Source organism: Pan troglodytes, chromosome 7 (genome assembly GCF_028858775.2).
Source record: "Pan troglodytes isolate AG18354 chromosome 7, NHGRI_mPanTro3-v2.0_pri, whole genome shotgun sequence".
Lineage (NCBI taxonomy): Eukaryota > Metazoa > Chordata > Mammalia > Primates > Hominidae > Pan > Pan troglodytes.
The window spans coordinates 15,740,884-15,764,087 of NC_072405.2; the positions used below are offsets into that span (position 1 = coordinate 15,740,884).

The 23,204-nt window shown below is 42.1% G+C and overlaps 1 protein-coding gene across 3 annotated transcripts in view; it reads left to right on the forward strand.

The window, feature by feature from the left end:
• TNKS (tankyrase) overlaps window positions 1–16,456 on the forward strand; it is a 223,546-nt gene extending 207,090 nt beyond the window's left edge. For 2 of the 3 annotated variants that reach the window (XM_001137443.8, XM_016959068.4), the window contains 2 exons: window positions 1,041–1,197; window positions 10,744–16,456. In XM_001137443.8, coding sequence (XP_001137443.2) covers window positions 1,041–1,197; window positions 10,744–10,830 — 244 coding nt within the window. In that variant the 3' untranslated portion in view covers window positions 10,831–16,456. Of the gene's footprint in view, window positions 1–1,040; window positions 1,198–6,703; window positions 7,178–10,743 lie in introns of those variants that run through there. The other variant, XM_016959067.4, reaches the window with a different exon arrangement.
• The last annotated feature ends 6,748 nt before the right edge of the window (window positions 16,457–23,204 follow it).

The window sequence follows — 23,204 nt, forward strand, 5'->3', positions numbered from 1 at the left end:
TTAGCAGACATTTTCTTTAAGGGATATATAATAATTATTTTAGGTTTTGCAGGTCATACAATCCCTGTCACAGTAACTCAATTCTGCCCTTGTAGTGCAAAAGCAACCACAGACTATATGTAAATGAATGCATGGCTGTGTGCCAATAAAATTGTATTTACGAAACCAGATTGCAGGCTGGATTGAGCCATGGGCTATAGCTTGCTAACCCCTAGTGTATATAATAGACTTTCTTCCCAGTCAATCTTTCTTACTCTGTGATACTTAACATCTGCTCTAATTCATGTTTCACCCAGACTATTATGATTTTCAGCCATACATTTAAGCTAAGTACTTTTGTTCATGATCCACTTTTATTATTACTGTTTACCTCATCCCAGTTTCTACTTTTTTTTTCCCTGTAATGAATAAACCCAATCTTAATTTCAGGTGTTGTTTCCATCAGCTTATTTTCTTCACTTTCCACCTACCCATCCATGCAAGAGCTCAGTTTTTTCTCTGGTTTTTTCCCTTTTTCCACCAGGCAAAACTTACTGGCAGGCATTTTCTTTTTTTTTTTTTTTTTTTTTTTTGAGACGGAGTCTCGCTCTGTTGCCCAGCCTGGAGTGCAGTGGCGCGATCTCGGCTCACTGCAAGCTCCACCTCCCGTGTTCATGCCATTCTCCTGCCTCAGCCTCCCAAGTAGCTGGGACTGCAGGCGCCCACCACCACACCCGGCTAACTTTTTGTATTTTTAGTAGAGACGGGGTTTTTACCGTGTTAGCCAGGATGCTCTTGATCTCCCTATCAGGCATTTTCTATGGCCGATTCCTAAGCCATACCAAAACTACTTTAAACTTTAAGTGTAACTATTGAGTCTGGTAACTGTTTATAGTAAATCATTATATCAAATTCCATCCCATTCCTACTCATAAATCTGAAAATGACATTTAAATTAGCTTGCCTTATGTTAAATTTTTAAAAAATTAATAGATCTAGCAGTTATATTATTGTAAGATTTAAAGCTTCCTTCAAAGCATTGTTTTTTTCTTTTTCCTTAGACAAATGCTCTTCTGTAGAGTGACCCTTGGGAAATCCTTTCTGCAGTTTAGCACCATGAAAATGGCCCACGCGCCTCCAGGGCACCACTCAGTCATTGGTAGACCGAGCGTCAATGGGCTGGCATATGCTGAATATGTCATCTACAGAGGAGAACAGGTATGTTACTCATCAAACAAGCATAACCAAGTTCACAAACATGTCACTAGAGCACAGAGACCGTGTAAGACTTGAGAAACTTTTCAGTGAAATATCCACCACACAGTGTGCTAGTATTAATTACTTCAGATACAAAATAAAGGTATCAAAATAATTCTTTGACATCAACTTTTTACCTAAAACCCATTAGTAGCTGTCAGCCACATAACACAGTGTGAACAAGAGAGCAGCTGAGAAACAAAGGCTTGGGCTCTCATGCCGTTTTGAGGCCTGCAGCTCTGAACTAATGCCTTGTGCCACTTCATGTGCAGCATGCCAGGGCAGCTGCTATTAGTGGGTCTTCCTGGATGTACCTGCCACAGGATTTGTCCAAAAACAAAAACAATTTGTCTGAATGTAACTGAACTTCAAATGAATACCATAACTACAATAAAAGAGAAAAATAAAGAAGGAAATAACTAAATATATATGACCTATGAAAACAGTATTTTACACTGTGCCTTCAGTCATGGGCAAGGTAGGGAATGCTGTTGGGGAAAGACTGACAAAGGAATCCTGAACTCCTTTTAGTAAATGTGTTGATGGCGATACTGTGGGCCAAACAGTGAAACTCTTAGGCATATTATAGGATTGAGCACATGAGCGGATGTGTTGATGTATTGATTTGAGGAGCCAAAATTCTCATGGTAGAAGAAGGGACATACAAATATGGAATGGAGAAGGTAAGAAAGACTCTAAGGGTGGACTGAAATTGGAAGTATTACTATGACCTCATGGTTTCTAACGTGTGTGTACACTCATGTAAATTTATGGGTAAGTAGTAATATAAGCATGTGTGTGTATATGAGAGAGAGAGAAACCAAGGAAGGGAGGGAAGGAGAGAGAGAGACAGACAGGAAGGAAAGGAGGGAGAGAAGAGAGGAAGGGAGGGAGGAGAGAGGAAGGAAGGAACAGAGAAGAAAGGAGGGAGAGAGAGGAAGAAGGGAGGGAGAGAGGGAGGAAGGAAGGGAGGGAGAGAGAGCAAGGGAAAAAAAGGAAGGGAGGGAGTGAGAGGAAGGAAAGGAGAGAGGAAGGAGGGAGAGAGGAAAAAGAAATGAGAGAGAGGAAGGGAAGGAAGGAAGGGAGAGAGAGCAAGGGAAAAAAAGGAAGGGAGGGAGGGGAGAAGGAAGGGAGGGAGCGAGAGGAAGGAAAGGAGGGAGAGAGGAAAAAAGGAAATGAGAGAGGTAGGAAGGGAAGCAGGGAGGGAGGGAAGAAGGAAGGGAGGGAGCGAGAGGAAGGAGGGAGAGAGGAAAAAAGGAAATGAGAGAGAGGTAGGAAGGGAAGCAGGGAGGGAGAGAGAGAGGAAGGGAGGGAGGCAAAGAGAGAGACAGAAAGGGAGGGAAAGAAAGGGAGACAGATACTAAGGAAGGGAGGGACAGAGGAAAGGAAAAGGGAGAGAAGAAGGAAGGGGGAAAGAGATAAAGGGAAGGAAAGGGGAGAGAGAGGAAGGGAGGGAGAAAGACAGAGGAAGCAAGGGAGAAAGCAAGAGGAAGGAAGAGAGAAAGGGAGAGAGGAAAGAAAGAAGGGAGGAAGAGAGGAAGAAAAGAGGGAGGGAAAGAGAGAGGGATGAATGGAGGGGAGAGGGAGGAAGGGAGGGAGAGAGAGAGGGAGGAAGGGAGAAAGCGAGAGAGGAAGGAACAGGGAGTCAGAGGAAGGATTGGAGGAAGGAGAGAGAAAAAAAGGAAGGAAGAGAGAGGAGAAGGGAAGTGGGGGGGGAGGAAGGGAGAAGGGGGAATGAAGGGGGGAGAGAGACAGGGAGGGAGAGAGGAAGGAAGGGAAGGAGAGAGAGCTAGAGAGCGGAAGGGAGGGAGAAAGTGAGGGAGAGCAGAAGGAAGGGATGGGCAGAGAGTGGAAGGAAGGCAGGGAGAAAAGGGAGGGAGGGAGAAGAGGGAGGGAAGGAGGGACAGAGAAAGAGGGAGGAATGGAGGGAGAAAGAGAGGGAGGAAGGGGGAGGGAGGAAGAGAGAGGGAGGAACAGAAAGGAGGAAGAGAGGGAGAAAGAAAGGGAGGAAGGGATGGAGAGAGGAAGAAAGGAGTGGGGGGAGAGAGGAAGGAAGGGAGGGGAAGAGAGAGGAAGGGAAGGAGATAGGAAGGAAGGAAGGGAGAGAGAGGAAGGGCGGGAGGGCTAGAGAGAGGAAGGATGTGAGGGAGGGAGAAAGAAGAAAGGAGGGAGGGAGAGCAGAAGGAAGGGAGGGAGAGAGGAAGTGAGGGAGAACAGAAGGCAGGGAGGGAGGAAGGGATGGAGGGAGAGAGGAAGGGAGAGGGGGAGACAGATGAAGGTAGTGAGGGAGAGATAGGGAGGAAGGCAGAGAGAGAGGGAGGAAGGGAAGGAGAGACAGGAGAAAGGAAGGAGAGAGGGAGGGAGTGAAAGAGGACAGAGGGAGAGAGGAAGGATGGGAGAGAGGAAGAGAGGAAGGATGGGAGAGAGGAAGAGGAAGGAAACAAGGGAGGAAGACAGAGGGAGAGGGGGGAGGGGATACAGAGGGATGAAGGGAGGGAGAGATAGAAGAAGGGAGGGAAGGAGGGAAGGAATGAAAGAGGGAGGGAGGAAACAAGATGGAAGAGAGAGAGGGAGGAAAGGGGGAGAGGAGGGAGATAGAAAGGGAGGGAGGAGAGAGGAAGGGAGGGAGCAAAAGAGATATGAAAGAAAGAAGGGAGAGAGGGAGAGACAGAAGAAGGAAGGTAGGGAGGGAGGGAATGAGAAAGAAAGGGAGGAAGGGAGGGAGCAAGAGAGCGTGAGGAAGGAAGGGAGGGAGAGGGAGGAAGGAAGGGAGAAAGAGCAAATGGGAGGGAGAGAGGAATGAAGGGAGGGAGGGAGACAGAAGAAGGAGTGAGGAATGAAGGGAGGAAGGGAGGGAGGGAGACAGAGGAAGGAGTGAGGAAAGAAGAGAGGGAGAGAGAAGAAAGAAGGAAGAAAGGGAGAAAGAAGAGAGGAAGGGAGGGGGAGAGAGGAAGGACGGAAGGAAGGGAGAAAGTGAGAGGAAGGAAGAGAGGGGGAGAGGAAGGAAAGGAGGGAGGGAGAGTGGGAGAGAGGAAGGAAGGGAGGGAGAGAGAAACGAGAAGGGAAGTAGAGGGGGGAGGAAAGGAGGGAGAGGTAGAGGGAGGAAGGAAGGGAAGGAGAGAAAGAGGAAGGAAGGGAGAATGGAGGGAGGGAGGAAGAGAGAGAGGAAGGGAGGGAGTAAGAGAGAAGAAGGAAGGGAGAGTAAGGGGGGGAGAGAGGGAGGAGGGGGGGAGAGAGGGAGAGAGCGGAAGGGAGAGAGGAAGGAAGGGAGGGAGAGAGGAAGAAATGGAGAGAGAGAGGGGAAGGTAGGGAGGGAGAGAGACAAAGTGAGAAGAAGGAAGGGAAAGAGAAAGAGAAGAAAGGGAGGGAGACAGTGAGGGAGAGTGGAAGGAAGGGTGGGAGAGAGAGGAAGACAAGGAGAGAGAGGGAAAGGAAGTGAGGGAGGGAGACAGGGAAGGAGGGAGGAACAGATAAAGTGGGATGAATGGAGGGAAAAAGGAGGAAGGGTGGGAAAAAGGGAGGAAGGGATGGAGAGAGGAAGGTAGAGAGGGAGAGAAAGGAAAGGAGGGAGAGAGAGCAGAAGGAAGGGAGGAAAAGAGAAGGGGAGGGACAGAGAAAGAGGGAGGAATGGAGGAAGGAGAGAGAAAAAGGAAGGTGGGGAGGAAGGGAGGGAGGCAGAGAGGAAGGAAGGGAGAAGGAATGAAGGGAGGGAGAGGAAGGAAGGGAGAGAGATGAAGGGAGGGAGGGAGGAAGAGAAGAAGGGAGGGAATGGGAGGGAGGGAGACGGAGGGGGGGAGAGAGAGATAAGGCAGGGAGAGAGACAGAGAAGAATGGAGAAAGGGAGAGAGAAAGGGCGAGCAGAAGGCAGGGATGGAGAGAGGAAGGAAGGGAAAGAAAGAAGGAAGGGAGGGAGGGAGAGACAGGGAGGGGGAGAGAGAGAGAGACGAAGGAATGGATGGGGAGAGAGAGAAAGAAAGAAGGAAGTAAAGAGGAAGGGAGAAAGGAAGGAAGGGAGGGAGAGTGAGGATGGAAGGGAGGCAGAGAGAGAGGAAGGAAGGGAGGGAGAGAGAGGAAGGTCAGGAGGGAGAGATGGAAGGAAGTGAGATGGAGGCAGGAATGGAGGGAGAGAACGGAGAGGGTGGGAGAGAGGGAGGGAGGGACGAGGGAATGAGTGAGGAGGATGGAGTGAGGGGAAGAGGTGTACGGAGGCAGAGGGGGGAGAGGGAGAGAGGGAGAGAGAGAGCCGAAGGAAGGGAGGGAGAGTGAGGATGGAAGGGAGGGAGAGAGAGAGAGGAAGGGCAAGAGGGAGGAATGTAGGGTGAGATGGAGGAAGGAAGGGAGACCGACAGAGGGAGAGAGAGAGGAAGAGGTAGAGGGAGGGGGGGAGGAAGAGGTAGAGGGAGGGAGAGAGAACGGAGAGGGTGGGAGAGAGGGAGGGAGGGGAGGGATAAGGGAATGAGTGAGGGGAAGAGGTGTAGGGAGGCAGAGGGAGAGAGAGAGGGAGGGAGGGGGGAGAGTGAGAGGGAGGCGGAGAGAGTCAGAGAGGGAGGGAGAGGGAGGGGGAGAGTAAGCGAGAGGGAGGGGGAGAGAGGCAGGGAGAGGGAGAGAGTGAGAGAGGGAGGCAGAGGGAGAGAGGGAGGGAGAGGGAGAGAGTGAGAGAGGGAGGGAGAGGGAGAGAATGAGAGGGAGGGAGAGGAGGAGAGTGAGAGGGAGGGAGAGGGGTAGAGTAAGAGGGAGGGAGAGGGGGAGGAAGAGGGAGTGAGGAGGATGGAGTGAGGGAGGGAGGGAGTGGGAGGGAGTGAGAGGGAGAAAGAGGTGGGAGGGTAGAAGGGATAGGCAGAGGGATGGGGGAGGGAGAAAGGGAGGGAGTGAGAGGAGACAGGGAGGGATGGAGGGGGAGGGAGGGAGGGGATGGAAAGAGGGAGGGAGAAACGGAAGGAGGGGGGGAGGGAGAAACAGGTAAAGAGGGGTAGAGGGAGAAACAGGGAAGGAGGGGTGCAAGGAGGGAGGGAGAAACAGGGAAGGAGGGGTGGAGGGAGGGAGAAACAAACAGGGAAGGAGGGGTGGAGGGAGGGAGAAAGAAACAGGGAAGGAGGGGTGGAGGGAGGGAAGGATGACATGGGACTCATCATGTACCCATTATTAGACCAGGCAAGAATTATTAATGGATGCTAAATAGGGGGATTGTTTCACTAAGGAGAAGAATATTTGCGTGGTTTTCTTATTACAAACTTACTTTCAAAGGGGGCTGGGGGGAGTAGTAATTATATATTGGAGAAAGGGGACAATGCCTTGACCAGATAATCAAAATCAACATCACCAGTGAGGGACAGATAGGCTTATATTGTCTCTCTAGGTGGATACTCTAAAGGCACGACATCTCTGCAGCATTCCAGCCAAAAATACATGATGTAAGTCTAATCAAAATGAGGAATGTTTTACTTTTTTTAATGTGCTAACTTTCCAGATTACATGAGGCCCAAGAGACATGAAAACTAAGTTAACCTTCTGCCCCCAAACTGCATCCAGTATTGGAAGAGAAAGTACATTATTAGATCAACTGACAGAATTGGAATATGGACATTAAATAAAAGGATTATATCAGTGTAAAATTATAAGTTTGATTCTGTACTTATGTAAGGCAATATCTCTGTGCTTAGAAAATATATACTGGCATATTTAGGGATAAAGGACCATGATGATATATATAACTTGTAAACGTTTTGGGGAGAATGCGTGTGTGTGTGTGTGTGTGTGTGTGTGTGTGTGTGTATCTAGTATACAGGGATAGGGAAGGGGCAAATGATAAAGCAAATGAGATAAATAAAACCTTCCCAAAGGTAGATCTGGGTAAGGTTATGTAGCTGTTTTTGGTACCATTTTAATTTTTGCAACTTACTTGTAAGTTGGTAGCTGTTTCCAAATAAAAAGTTTATAAAAAGGAAGGAATAAATTTGTCATATTTTTCTGTTTAAATCATAAACCTTAAACTTCTAGAAAAGAAGCTTTTTTTACTTTTATTCAGTAATTAATTATACTTCTAGAAATTTGTATTGGAATAATCAGTGATAGTCACAAACACACACTATACACATGAATATATGAATAGTCATCACTGTCTTGATTATCACAATAAAAAATTTAAACAACCTAAATATTAAGCAAAAGCAGAATTGTTAAATAAATATATTCATATGTCTGGTATTATTTAACATTTACATAATATATACCAAACACAGATTCACCCACAGCATAAGAATATGGTTATCACTGGGTGATAATGAGTGGTTTCAGTTCTCTTTACCATATATTTTAAATATACTATAAGTTATCTCTGATTCACCCACAACATAAGATGGTTATCACTGGGCATTAATGAGTGGTTTCAGTTCTCTTTACCATATATTTTAAATATAAGTTATCTGTAGTGGTAAATATTTATTTCATAATTGGGTACAAAGAAATAATAAGGAATACTTAGAAGATAAGTATAAGTTTACTTTTCTGAAATTTACTAATTAACCATCTCCCAGGTAAAATTTGACTTGATAATTTAGTCAGAGTGTCTCATGAAATAATTTTAGAGAGTGATTAGTACAAAACTTATTTGAAAGAAAAAAAAATGCCTAAATAAAAAAATGCATTCAGCATTTATTTTATTTCCGGGGAGGATAATTGCTCTTCCATATTCAGGTATACTTGTACACATGGATCGTGTTAACTGTAGTGTCTGCTAATTGAGTACTTTCTCATGAGCAGTTTTTGCTGATTTTATAGGGAAGTTTTCCTTTGCTAACTTTTATTTCATTCTCCTTGGTCATACTCTAAATCATCTTTCACTCTTAATGTTTAACTTTCAAAAACACACACATGTTTTATGTGTTTTTGTTTGAGGATGACTTGAGTAGTAGTATTCGTTATTGGTGGGAATGTTTCTTTCTTGAAGATTGAAAAGATATATTGAAGGTTAACTGAACTGTACTTGGAAAGAAAAATGGCTCTGATTATAACATATGATTGGACTTAAGATGTCAGTGGTATTTGTATATGTTGTACTTTAAACTTCACATTGGACATGAAGGAGAGGTGTTCTCTGCTCATTGGTTGCTCCAGAGATTTCAGCTACTTTACTGAACTGACGTGAACAATGCAGAATTACTTAACCTGGAAAAGAAAAGACTATAGAATAGAATGATTTCTAAAATGGTTTCCAAACATACAGAATCATTCAAGAGAGCATGACAGTCCCTTCCTCACCTCTATGAGACATAAACTGAGAGCATTTGAATTTAAATTTTAGTGTTAGGGATTTGGATTAAGAAGAAAATTCAGAAAATGAGTTAGCAGAAGTGGTTGTGTATTTAAAAAATAAGTAAATAAACACATACATACATCCTATGCTGGTATAACCAGCATGGATTTAAAGTGACCTGACCGAAAATGATGGTTTTTGGTCCATCTTAGGCCCTTCTAGTTCTGCAGTTTAGTCATTCCCTTACCCTTAATCCCTCTGGACTGTAATTGATTAATTAGTAACTTAAAGGGTACACAGAAACAATTCAGTAGCCTAATCATTAGGAACCGGGAGCATTTAGATAAGGACCTTTAAGCAACTCATGCCATTAGAATCTTAGAATCCACCTGACTAAGATGGACGTGTGTCAGGGATCCCCTTAAATCATGAGCTACCTAAATGCAGACACCGGCACTATTGACTCCTTTGCTTCAACAGCTTTTCCGCAAGTAAAATGTCATAGAAAGTATTATAGATATTAAACTTCACGCGGATAAAAGGAAGTAGGGGTGGGCATCCACTCATTTTTTGACACTCAGCATATGCCAGCCTGCGTTCTTTTTACATTTCTCCTGTTTTTGTCTGTCCGCATGGTAAGCTCCTTCACAGCAGGATCCACATCTCACACCAGAGTGTTCTTATGTGGTAGATGCTCAATACACGGATGCTGGTGATAAATAGTTTTCTTGACCATTAAGCCACCTGGTTGATTAATTAGTGTTTTCAGTTTTTACCAGTATGTGAGCTTTGCTAGATTTTTTATACCCAACTCTAGAATTAGCAGGAGGTATCTGACCTAGATTGTTTTAGTAAACCATTTCAAAAAGTAAGTGTATGTCTTCAGATCAAACTACAGATAGTTTCTTTTGTGAGAAACTGTAATATTCTCACAAAAATAAAAGTACAGACTGGTTACTGAGACTTCAGACTAGAAAGTCAGGAGAGATTTTCAATCTTCGTTTCTTCCCACTAAATGTACTAAAATAGAAGCTGTTGTTGTTTTTAACTAAAATCAGAGCAGACTGGAATTACGGAAAAGAATATTATGAATGGTTCTATATATATATATATAGACAGAACTTAACATTTATGTATTTTTGTTATTTTTAAAGTCCTTGCTGAGAGCTTTTAGGAGGGAGTACTCTCTAATGAATAATACTAATAAAAATAATAACAATAATAGATCCTTACTATGCCAGACCTTTTCTAAGACTTTTGCATTTAGTTCTCACAGAAATCCTAATATTACTATTCAGTTTTTACTTATCTTTCTTTCCTTTTATTATCTTATCCTGTATCTATATGCAAGTAATTTGTTGGTCAGCATTGAACAAACTATTTTTGGTCCCCAAAACACTTTGCTCACCCAAGAGTCTTCTTTTAGTCACAGACCACTCTGAACTACTGAGTCTAGTTTCATCGTCATGTTATAGTTAGGGCTGAAGAATTCCTATGTAGTCTACTCACTAAGGGGTGTCCTACCTCTCCTTCCAAATTGCTGCCTTCACTGCAATTTCTGGTTAGGTTTTCAGCAGCTTCCTCTGATCAGCCGCTTTTTTCCTGCTCCCACCAAGAAGAACTCTTCCCATTCCAGACACAGCCTTGTGTTTTACTGACTGCAAGAAAAAAGAGAAAGAGAATATGAAAGAGGCCAGTCTAAATCGGAGCCCTTATCTCTCCTGTAAATGATGCCTTGGAGTAGTGAGTTTTTAAATATTGTTCCCAAACTGTTTTTTCTGGGTTATTGGTGACTCAGTACATCTCACCCTTACTCCTTCTAGCTCAGTGGGTTACATCATCTTCTATGATTAATTTGGACTGGATTCAGCAAAATTTTTCTTTCATTTAGCAAACTTTTATTGAACACACGCTGTGTGACAGCACCAATGCTCTGTGAGGTGAAAAAGATATTAGTGCTACCTCGGGCCTTAGTTTCCCTGCTTGTGACACATGGCTCTCTAATAAGGGATGAATGGAGCTTAATTGACAGTATTTGAAGTAGAAATAACATTCAGTTTTCTAGATTGTAGGGTTTATACACATTTATTTACAGTTAAGTAGGTGAACCTCAAATTGTTCAGGCACCTATTAAGAAACTGAGTCTATATAGAATATTGGTCACGATTAACAGCCTTTGAGGCTTCCACATTCGGCAAGGCTTTAATATTGTGCCTACTAGAAGGGTGATTTGTTTTTCTTCTTGTCCTTCCCAGGCATACCCAGAGTATCTTATCACTTACCAGATCATGAAGCCAGAAGCCCCTTCCCAGACCGCAACAGCCGCAGAGCAGAAGACCTAGTGAATGCCTGCTGGTGAAGGCCAGATCAGATTTCAGCCTGGGACTGGATTACAGAGGATTGTTTCTAACAACAACATCAATATTCTAGAAGTCCCTGACAGCCTAGAAATAAGCTGTTTGTCTTTTATAAAGCATTGCTATAGTGATGAATAGTATGAGTAACTGATACATACTCAACTGCTACTGTTCCCTTTGAGGAAATGTTTACAGGGGCGGCCTTTTAACATATCTCAGGCTCATTTTCATTGCAATTATCCATTTCTAAAACAAGATTGCTTCGATCTAGACTTGGAAATGGAAAATGAGAAAACCAATGCTTTTTCAAATGTTCACAATTCACACACTACATTTGTTTTGTTATGCATGATGTGTATATAACAAATATACACATACGACAGGCAACAAGCTTGTTTTTGATTTGCCAGACATGCATCATTGGCTATTGTTTGTTTGTTTTTTGTTTTTTTTTGTGTTTTTTTGGTTACTTTGAAAATGAGCCAGAGCCTTCTTGAGGATATTTTGCACAAAGTCACGCTGACAAAATCATTAGCAGTGCAATCCAAGCTTCTGGCTGAGCAAGATTCAGTTTCCACTTTTTAAAATTTTTTTATTTTGCTCTGTAGCTGCACTTCTCGTTATCATAAATTGAGATGAAAAGGAAAAAACATCAAGTTTTAGTACCCTTTTATGAATTGGCCTATCTTACAAGAGAAGGGCACAAACACCAACCTGACTTAGGAACGCCTAAATTCAGAGAAGTCAAAGCCGGTGAAGGCCACTTGCTCTTTCCGACACAAGCCTGCCACAGAGGTCTTCGGGACAGTACTGGAGATGCAGGTTGACACAGGCTTGAGTTCCAAGGTGAAAAAACTGGGGAGGCTGTGAAGGAAGAGCTGCATTAAGGAGGGTGAGGAGCGTGTGGTTCTGTATCATTGCAGCCCCAGTGGATCCAGGGGATGCCTCCAAAAAATAAATGCTTCCCTTCCCTTAATCTGTACTGTTGGGATTGTTACCCCCCTCCAAATTAGCTGCCTTATTTAAAAAGTCAGTGAAATTACTGTACTTGATGAGGGTCACAAAAATACCACTTGATTGTTTCTTTAGTTGAGAAAGCTGGGATTCAGACTCGAATAGTGGATAGATACACACAAATGCAAGGACTTTTTTGTTTACTCCAGATTTGGGGTTTATTTTGAGTGGCATGCTTCAAATAGTTCATAAAGATCCTTGCATTAAATTTTTGAACCATTTCTTCAAACTTCTTAGTGTGTTTAGACAAGGAGAACAAAAATTGAAACCAAAGCCCTTTCTGTTATTTTTTCAATGAAGGTGAGAAAGAAATACCATACGATTTTCTTTGTGAAACTACTGTTTATTTTCATCAACATTTACCAAGTGCCATTGACATTTATAAAAAAATGATCCTTTATAGTTCTTACACTTGCCCTTTTCACCTTAACTGAATATGAATTGAGTGCACTAACTTATTTACTTGATATACTGTGCATCTACTCTGCTTTGAAGCGAAAGAAATATAAACACGACGAGGAACAGGAAAAACAGTGTGACACAAACTTGCCATTGCAATTCAAAGCCCTGAAAACGATGGGTTTAATGCACGGTGATTAAGCTGTGACCTCCTTTAATCTCCTGAAGCAAAATAAAATGGTTACATGCAAAACTTCTAGAAATAGACTCTTAAAATATACACATTTTGCTTTGATTTTGGCTTCGACCCAGTGCTGGAACTAGGCATCCAGACTAGTTTGAATGTTTGTAGCTGAATTTTGCATGGGTCCTCAAAATTAAATCAAGAATTAGCCTCAGTTGTTGCTTCTTTTGAAGTTTCAGTGACCCAAGCTGGGTGTTTGTGTCTTGGCTACTTGTTTAATAGCACTAGAATTCCATGTGAAGCTTTGAGAGTTGCTATTCATTAAGAGGGCTTTGTTTCCCCTTCTTTCCTTCTCTTTTGCTGTAACAAAGGGTTGAAGAAATTGCCATCTGTGTAGTTTTCAGTAGCTGTCAAGTGTGTCTTACTTACCTTCCCCCAGACGTAGTTTAAAATGGTAAACACAGCTGTGATTTTTAGTTAAGTAAAAGAGTTAATATGATATAGATATGGAAAGCTTTATGGCTTCATTAAAAAGATAAACCACTACCTAACTGTGGTTGTATGTTGTTTCCATCATACTAACTAGATGAATGGATGCGCCAGTTTTCATCTTGGTCCTTACACTTGAGAAGTTAAACTGTGGTTCAGTATTTAAACTGCCAGTGTTATATGTCTCATGCTCTGTGTGCCAAGTGAAGGCACTGTGTAAGGAAGACATTTGCGGTGCTTCTTGTCCTATAATGATTCAAGTATACAGTAGTTCTTGAAAGAGTGTGCATATATTACTCATCTGCTTAAGAGAGTGGGTTAACGGATATATCACAGGAGCCAAATACATTTTTTTTCAGAACTTGAAAACCAAAGGTCATCATGAGTGCACTCAAAAGTTAGCACAAGTTTATTACATTTGGGATTTTCATCTGTAGCCGTATGAAGAACCCTTTCCAATATAAAAGCATGGCATTAAATTAGGCTGAAGTCTTTTATTTTTTGTGTATGTACTATATAGAAATACTAGCAAGTTAGGATCATCCAATATGGCCTACCCCGAAATGGCCCCTCTGTTTCCCTAACCACATGGAAGAAAGAATCCGAATGTCTCCACCAGCTTTACCCGAGTTCCAAAACTAAAGGGCTTCTCCAGACCTGATGGTTCCAGTTTACCTGCTGTTGGCCTACTGGATACTTGACTCAGGCATAAATTAAGTGCCCTGGTCCTGAAACTTTCTGCTTGTATTTGACCTCCTTCCCTGTATTTGACCTCCTTCCCTCTTTCCTAAATTACTAGTCTGGAATTAAAATTAGCTCCAACAATGACCTTTGACTCCATTCATTTTCTCCTCATCTTGGGTCTTAAAAAAGGAGACCAGATACCTCTTAGCTTTTGTATCACAACCAGGAATGGGTATTAGGCCTCATGCGCTTTGCTCAGAACACTGCCGCTTTGTTAACAAATGACAGTGGAACCCAGAGTTTTGATTCTATGCAAAATAACAGCAGTGCAACCAGGATTCTTGTTTTCCTTTTCCTTCTTGGAGTTTGGAATTTCTAGCTTTTCAAGCAGCATAAGTAGAATCAACATTAGGATGTTTTCATGAAATAGCATCCTTATACTTCTTTGAGCTTGATGTTAGTGGCTAGACTGATTTCCCTTTGCTCTCAGAATACAAAGTGCATTGAAGTATACAGAGAAATGCCTGAATATGGCAAGCAAATAATGTAGATTAACGTTCTATTATTGTATCCATTTTACAAAAAATAAAATTTTGATATATGCCGGAGAACGGCATTAGAATGCAATAAGTTGTCTAGGTTTTTCTGTTTCAGTGTCTCTCCCAATGGCACGAAGGGTTATTGGGCATTGCCCCCACCCCCGCCTTTTTAACATGTGCACTATCTGGATTCCTGTAAATGGCCTTGCAAACAGAAGTGGTGTGTATTTTCAAGCACCTTTCCCCCATTGTATCCGAATCCCACTTGTGTGATATCTGTGACAAATAGCCTTCTTCTTGTGTTTTCTGTTGGACTAATTATCTCATGTAAAGCTATAGACCTTACTAATTTGGCAGGTATTCAAAACTGACATTAAGATAGGATTTCATGTCAGATATGTATTTAAAGAGTAAAGTCAAATTTGTTTAATGTCAGATCAGTGACAGAAGTGAAAAGAAAGTAACTGTGAAAGTGATGTTGGAGCTATTGTACACATCTAGCATATGGAAAGCAAATGCACTCGAAAACTACTACTCTAGAACATGAGGCTTCTTCAGCAACTTGTGCACTCTGCCATCAATAAATTAAATTTTTCCCTCTAGAAAGCCTTAACTATGGCAGAAACTTTTTAACCTTTTATATTTTAATAAATAAAACATTGTAGTCCCATTTCTTAGTGTTTGAAAGGTGTGTCAGTGAGTCGGCCATGTCTCTATGTGTTTCAGACCTGTTCATCTTATTTTATGATGGTATATTTCATAGGTAATATTCCCTTACATGCAATGGAGCTGATTAAAATTAATCCATTTCAATTTCTCCATATTGGAACTTCCTCAGCTACCAGATTTCTGGTTTGGAGAAGTGCTGGAAAGATTTCAAAGCCTATTCAGTTGTGTATGTGGGGATACGACAGCAACTGTGATACCTTGTAGAATATGAGTGATATGCAAGCTGTGTTTTTTAATTGTTTTAAAATGTAAACTATGGTTATGCTAAAGTGAAAACCTAGAGGAAGCTAAAGATTTTATATACTTTGCACGATCAAATATGGTCGTAGTATGACGAGTTTTATACATTGCCAGAGAGTTCTGCCTCCTCTGAAATAACATTCGCACTGTAGATTGCATTTCCGCTTTTCCTCCTTTCACATTCTTTTTTGCTTTACACTTCACGTCTTCGCACCTGCCCTACCTCCCATCCTTTCAAAGAGGTTTCTTTCACGTTCCAGAATTCAGATTGTTCTGTGATTTCTTTTTCATCAGTCTACCCATTTCTGCAGGCAGCCCTGAAAGCCCTTGTGTTGATTCAGAGTGTTTGCAGGAAATGCAGTTGAACCCTGGTAGTGGGGTGTCCCTCACACACCCGCGCAGCCCTCCCAGAGTTCAGGATGAAAGGCTAGAAAACCCATTCAAAGTTAGGAAAGAACACAGATCTTTGAGGCCGACAGCCTAGACCTAGAAGATGACCTTGAGTATGTAAACATTGTCTCCATGACACAAAACATTGAAACTCTTCATGTGCATATAACACCTGCTTCTGCTCCCATTGTTTCAAGCTCATCTTATCTTTGTAGTAGTAATGTTTGTCTTTGATACCTACAAACTAAAAAGGTACTTTTATCAAGGTTTCTCAAAACATTTACAAAACCAGCTTTGAAAAAATGTCATGTTGCCTGGCAACAGCACTCGGAGTAGTAATTGTGTTTTCTCATTGTGATGTTAGTCTGTGTGAGCAACCAGTGTAGTGACTCTTTGGTTCATTATTGGTGTTGTTTTTATTTTTAGTCTCTGTGTGACCCAACAGTGGCAGGGGTTACAACCCCCTCTCCTTTTTTGTATTTATCTATTTGTAGGATTGTCAGATCAAGTACAAGATGCCCAGTTAAGTTTGAATTTCAGAGAAACAATTTCGCGTTAAGAATGTTTCATGCAATATTTGGCATATATTTACAGTAAAAGCATTCATTATTTGTCTGAAATTCAAATTTAACTGAGCATGCTGGTTTTTCTCATTGTTTGGTTTTTCTAAATCTGGCAATCCTACAGATGTGGTCATGGGAAATCACCTACAGCATGTTAAAGTCCTCTAGTCATCATCTCGTCACCTGAAATGGAAGTCCTTTTTCCCTTACCCTCCACTTCTTTCCAAAGGAGGGCATCAAGGAACTTAACCTGCCTGCCTGGTGGGTTTCTATTTAAGACATCTTTGTGATTATATTTAACCTGCAATTGTGCTTTGGCTTAATGTCTAGCTCACTGTACTTGTAATTGATTAATATTCAATAAAACCATTTTTAAAGTACACTTGTGTGGATAGCAGTTAGCTCTTAAGTATTTTCATTTTGCCCTGCTTGTTCATTTCTGCCTGACCAACCTTAACACAACTGACTTGAAAAACTGTCAGAATACAAATACCAACCCTCCCTCTCCATCTTCCAGTGAGACCTGGGTTTTAAGTGACTGATCCTCACCTCTCAGCCCACATGGGAGTTACTAGATAACTTCTGCAGTAGCACGGGCAACATGGGTTCCTTTCAGAAACATCTCTTAAACAAACAGGCTGACACTTTACAGTCAGACCTCCTACCAGGTCCAAAGGCAGCCCAGAGGCCTTGCACAACGTGATTGCTCACAGACTCACCTTCTCCACCTCTTGGGGGAGACGGAGGGGAAGAACGCCTGCTTCATGCAACAGTCAGTATTAAATACTTAGCACAGTGCCTGGCGCAGAGGACTAAGAAAATCCTTCCATTCTTCCCTCTTCTTTCTCCATGCCTAGGGGTCCGTTACATAGCACATTTGAACCTAGAATTTTATCTGTACAGTAGCTTTTTTGCCAGAGGGATTGTCAGAGCAACAAACAGACATAATTAAATGGAAGTATTCTAGTAACCCTGCAAATAACAATAGCCATCATTGAGCCCCTATGTGAACCAAGTACTTTGTATACATACATTTTCATTAGTAACCCCAAAAACTTTGCAAAACTGGCCTTTTAATTCTGTTTCACAGATGAGGAAGTGAAACTGGAAGTGGTTAAATTAGTTATGTTATATCCCAGAATACCTTCCACTATAAGACTAAGTACCAGAAGGCCAGGCACAGTGGCTCACGCCTATAATCCCAGCACTTTGGGAGGCCAAGGCAGGCGGATCACGAGGTCAGGAGATCGAGACCATCCTGGCTAACCCAGTGAAACCCCGTCTCTACAAAAAATACAAAAAATTAGCCGGGTGTGGTGGTGGGCGCCTGTAGTCCCAGCTACTCAGGAGGCTGAGGCAGGAGAATGGTGTGAACCCGGGAGGCGGAGCTTGCAGTGAGCCGAGATTGCACCACTGCACTCCAGCCTGGGCAAGAGAGTGAGACTCCATCTCAAAAAAAAAAATTAAGTACCATTTGCTATGTACCAATCACCAATCACAGATGGAGTTTCAGTGTTTAAGCAGGAATAAAAACACAGACTTGACTCTACCACATGATTTTATGTGTCTCACACAACAATCAGATTCTAAATGCCATTAGACTCAGGTGTTCCCTTTTGGTTATAGAAAACGAAATTATAGAGGGGACAACTTTGTGAATAAGGGGTTATAGAAAGGGTTATAGAAATAGAAATCTGAATTGTGCACAAAAAGCAAGTGGAATATAAAACAGTAACTTAAAATTTCAAAAGCCTGGGTTAGTTTATGACATAGATGTATTCCAAGGGCCTGTTTCTGTAGCATCAACCACTGTGGGTTGGGGATTGGGGGAAGTGGGATGGAGCAGCTGTAAATCACTTGCTGGATTGGGTTTATTTTCTGAAGGAAATTACTTGCTGGAAAACTAGATCCTATTAATCAAAGGGATGGGTGCTTCTTGGTAGCCAGTTTTGAAGAAGTATTTTTGGATTACGTTGCCTACATTGAGTGTCTGGATGCTGTGACCTAGTTTCTCACATTAGAGGTAGCGTGTCCTATTTATAGCACCTGTCAACCTTTATCATTTGGCTACGTTCACTTTTCTTCATTATCTTATAAGACTGTACAATAGGCCTCCAAGCTGAAAGAGCACCTGACACTATACTGGAAATAATGAAAGTTAGGTCATCCATTCCCATTAAGTTGGAACATAAGTGTCAGGTCTTCTGGTTTGCATTAGCTCTGAACACTTGGATATATAAAAAACAGTGGAAAAGGGGATGGTGTGTACGTCTTCATTTCTACCAACTACCATCTACCATACAGTGCTAATAAAACAACTTTGCATTGGACAATATGAAAGATGTTAATTTTGTTAATATGATTCTTGGCATACTGTTCCCGCCCAAGGACTCATTTATAAAATAAGTCTATTCACCTGTACTTTCATAACTCTGCCTGCAAATCAGTGGTATGTAACACAAAGTAAAAGTATAATGTAACCGTGGTTATGAGTCATTGGGAGTATGTAGAGGCTGAAGTCAGGAAACCAGTGCTTGCCCTGCAGTACAGAATTGCTTCTTAACTCCAAGACAATTCTATGAAGGCCATGTCTCTACCTTTCATCTGTCAAGTAGGAATACTCACCAGATCAGCACATCCAGACGGTGCTGGCTGCCATACAGTTATTTAATTTAGGACTACTTAAAAGATGTACAAGGTGATACAAATCGAATGCTTTTGGGGTCTGAAGAGAAGATGGAAGTAGAACAATGAGAATTTTAGGTGTCTAGTCTGTTAGGGTGACTGTTACCAAAACACCTGGGTTTTGATCTAGGCCCTGCTGCTTGCCGCACAGAAAGCCAATGACTGAGATGATGAGTATTGCCAAGGAAGAAGGCTTTAATAGGGTGCTGTAGTCAAGGAGATGGGAGTTCAGTCTCAAATCCATCTCCCTAACTAAAACTAGGGGTTTATATAGCAGGGAAGTAATGCGTAAAAAAACAGGAACGAGGGAGAGGCAAGGAAGCAATCATGATGATTGAGGTGTTGGGCATCTCACTGTCTGGATGTGCTGATCTGGTGAGTTTCAGTTCTATGATACGTTTTGAGAGGCCTGAGGGTTCCTTTCCTGAGGAAAGAACTAAGATAAAACAAATATAAGTTTGAAGCTTTAAGAGCAGAAGGGTCCATTTCTATGTTTATCCAAAAACAACTGTGTATGGGGCTGTTGGGTCAATTTCATAACTAGTTAGCTGAAAGGCTGTAGGATTAAAACCTCCAGCCCTGCAATCAGAAGGCCCAAGTTCATAGCTTGGTTTTACCACTTACTAGCCATGTGACCTTGAGAAGTTCCTTATTCTTCTTGGGCCTCACTTTCCTCATCATTAAAAATGAGTATACTACTGCTACCACTACTACTATTTCATAGAGTTGCTTTGAGAATTAAATGAGTTAACTTGCATAGTATGTTCTTTTTTTTTTTTTTTAATCTGAAAACTGTCTTTCCATTCTGTCCCCTAAGAAAAAGTACTTGATTGGCTAGAATGGGAGATTAGAAGAAAGCATATCCATGACTGACTCAGACCCCTTAAAGAATCTGCCGGCCGGGCGCGGTGGCTCACGCCTGTAATCCCAGCACTTTGGGAGGCCAAGGCGGGCAGATCACAAGGTCAGGAGATAGAGACCATCCTGGCTAACATGGTGAAACCCCATCTGTACTAAAAAAAATACAAAAAATTAGCCGGGTATGGTGGTGTGCACCTGTAGTCCCAACTACTCAGGAGGCTGAGGCAGGAGAATGGTGTGAACCTGGGAGGCAGAGCTTGCAGTAAGCAAAGATCACACTACTGCACTCCAGCGTGGGCGACAGAGCGAGACTCTGTCTTAAAAAAAAAAAAGTTTCTGCCTAATTGAAGCCCAGAGTGCTGCAGAGTAGAACCAGATGTCCACTATCAGCCCTAACATTTTTGTCATCAAACTACCATACTGGCTCAGAGCTCTTGCCAGATCTTCTGGGGTTGCTCCTTATTGAAGCAGTAATGAGAACACATTATTTCACAGCAAGTTATATACAACTACATCTTCATCAGTGTTGATGTTGATGAGCATAGTATAGCAAAGTTCCCCAGAAGTCATCCAAATCCCCAGAAAGAAAAGCCTAAAACTATTACTGTATCAGGGTTAGACTCTAGAAGTCTGCCATAGACTCAAGGCAAATGTTGGTGAGGGGTAGGGGAGGAGTTCAGGGGAGGGCCTCCCATTCAGTAAGTGTATCTAGGAGTTCAGGAAGGAAACTATCCAAAGGGTGATCAAAGTAACCACATCTTTGATAATGGAAAGACTTGGCCAGTTGGACATTTTCTAAAACTTGAGTAGCAGGCTTAGAGGAAAAGAAGGAACAAAGAGAGGTTTGAGGTTTTCTCATAGCAGGAGAACAAAAATCCTGGTTGCCACTCAAGTTGACTTAAGCCTGATTTCATCATCACCATCTAGTAGCATTTCTTATGGTCACAGCCATGAGTGAGAGAAAGGCAAAGGTTTATCCAATACTTTTTATTAATTTAAATCTCTTCCAAATCTGTTACTCTGATAAATTGCACTTTTATAGTCCTGATTATAGTTGCTTGGCTATCTATGTGCTTTGGACTTGTCTCTGATTAGATGGCTCTTTTTTTCATGGCAGGAACCATGGGATCCCCAATACCACCTGCCACAGTGCCCTGAACATAGAGCACTCATTCTGTTTCCAAGCAGCATTTGAACAGGCTGTCACACTGGCAGCCTGTCCTTTAGTAAACGGAGTGTAGCTAGATCTTTTTAAAACACCTTCAAATACCCTAAGCTGACCACATGCTAAAGGATGAGGATAGGAGTGCAAAATAGCTTTTTGTAGACTCTGAGAACCGGAATGGGTCTTTAGAGATCACCTGGTCCAGCTCTGTTATTTTTTTAATGAAGAATTTGTAGAAGGCCACATAGCTACAGTGAGGCAGGGCAGACACCAGAATCCAAACTTCTGGCTTTCATTTGGACTTATAAATAGCATTCCCACCCAATGACACTAATTCTTAAAATGACCATCTTTAATTCTTCACACTCTTTCCTCTTTCTTCTAACCTTCTACAAAGAGCTATTAAGTCTTGTAGAAATATTTCAGCCATCAAATCTCTCATTCATCCCTTGAGATCATGCCTGGACTAGCAGTTGCTCACCCCCACTACCAAAATCTTCTGAAAGCACAACTCTGATTAGAGAACTATGTCATGTGGGAAGTTACCTTGATTCAATGGTAGCCTCCACAGATACTACCAGGCAGACTATCCCAGAGTTCCTAGAGCAGAAAAGTCCAAACCAAATGAAAAAATTCAAATACTTTTTATTACTTATTTTAATAAACCATTTAGTTTATTGAATTAAACCACATACCCAGAAGAAAAGAGTTAGCATACTTAGAATAGGATACAAGAGACTACACTACCGCAATCTTGAGTTATACAATGTTCATGATTCCTCCCCCTCCATCACTCCTCTTCCTCCTCTGTCACATCAGCCCTCTTGCAGATAGTACAATTTCAAGGACCAGAGTGTGTGACTTCATGGTACTTAAGCACCTCCCAAGTAATGGGGAAGGAGGCAATGGATGCAAAGTTAATGCAAAATAATTGAGGTAAGTCTTCTCACTCAGAGAATCCTTCAAGTCCCAGTTCAAATATCTTTCAAGAAAAGCCATTCCTTGCCTACCTGGTGCCATGTGACCACTCAGCCCTTTGAGTCCAATCTGTGCCCAATATGTACTTCATTAAACTACATCACCATCCACGTAATTGTATGTTTCCTCTACCACCACAGTGAGCCAGTTGGACCTAAGCCATGTATCATTGTCATGGTCTTCCTAGTTCCCAGCCAAGTACTCATCTTTAAATTGAACTGAACTATAAAAGAAATATGAAATATGTGTCTCATACTTTAGATTATGGAGGCATCTGATCTTGGCTGGCAGAAGAATAGAATCAAGAAAATTTTCTCAAAGGAAGAAGAGAATTGCACTGAAGCTTTGGGAATAAAAAGAAGTTAGCCACGCAAAGATAGAGTCTTCCAGGTGAAGGAAAGGCATATACAAAGGAATGGCAGTAAGAGAGAACAAATCATGTTCAAGAAGCTGGAAGGAGTTGGCCGTGGCTGAGCATTGGGTGAGATGACAGTGGAGAGGTGAAGAGGCCGACAGAGGGGGGCAGGGCCAGAAGCAGAGAGGGTTCCATATGTTCTTCTCGGAGCTTTTAACTCTACCATGTAGGCTGGCACAGTGGCTCACATCTGTAATCCCAACACTTTGGGAGGCCAAGGCAAATGGATTACCTGAGGTCAGGAGGTCAGGACCAGCCTGGCCAACGTGGTGAAATCACGTCACTCCTAAAAATACAAAAATTAGCCGAGCATGGTGGCAGGCGCCTATAATCCCAGCTACTCAGGAGGCTGAGGCAGGAGAATCTCTTGAACCCAGGAGGTGGAGATTGTAGTGAGCCAACACTGTGCCACTGCACTCCAGCCTGGGTGACAAAGTAAGACTCTGTCTCAAAAAGAATAGAAAGAAAGAAAAGAAGATATACAAATGATCAATAAGCACATGAAATACACTCAGTATCACCAGTTGCTAGGGAAATGCAAATAAAACTACCATGAGATAGCACCTCACACCCATTAAGATGACATCTTTTTTTTTTTTTTAAAGGCAAGGGTGTGGAGAAATTAGAACCCTTATGCACTGTTGGTGGGAAAATTAAATAGTGCAGTCACTATGGAAAACAGAATGAAAGTTTCTGAAAAAATTAAACATAGAATTACTATATGATCTAACAATTCTGCTTCTGGGTATATATATACCCCAAAGAATTGAAAGCAGAAGCTTAAACAGATACTTGTACAACAATGTTCCTTACAGTGTCATTCACAATAGCCGAAAGGTAGACGCAGCCCATGTATACTTATATATACACACAATGGAATGTTTATTCAGCCTTAAAAAGGAATGACATTCTGATACATAATGTGACATAGATGAGCCTGGAGGACATTATGCTAAGTGAAAAAAAGCCAGTCACAAGACAAATACTGTGTGATTCCAGTTGTATGAGATACCTAGAAAGGGCA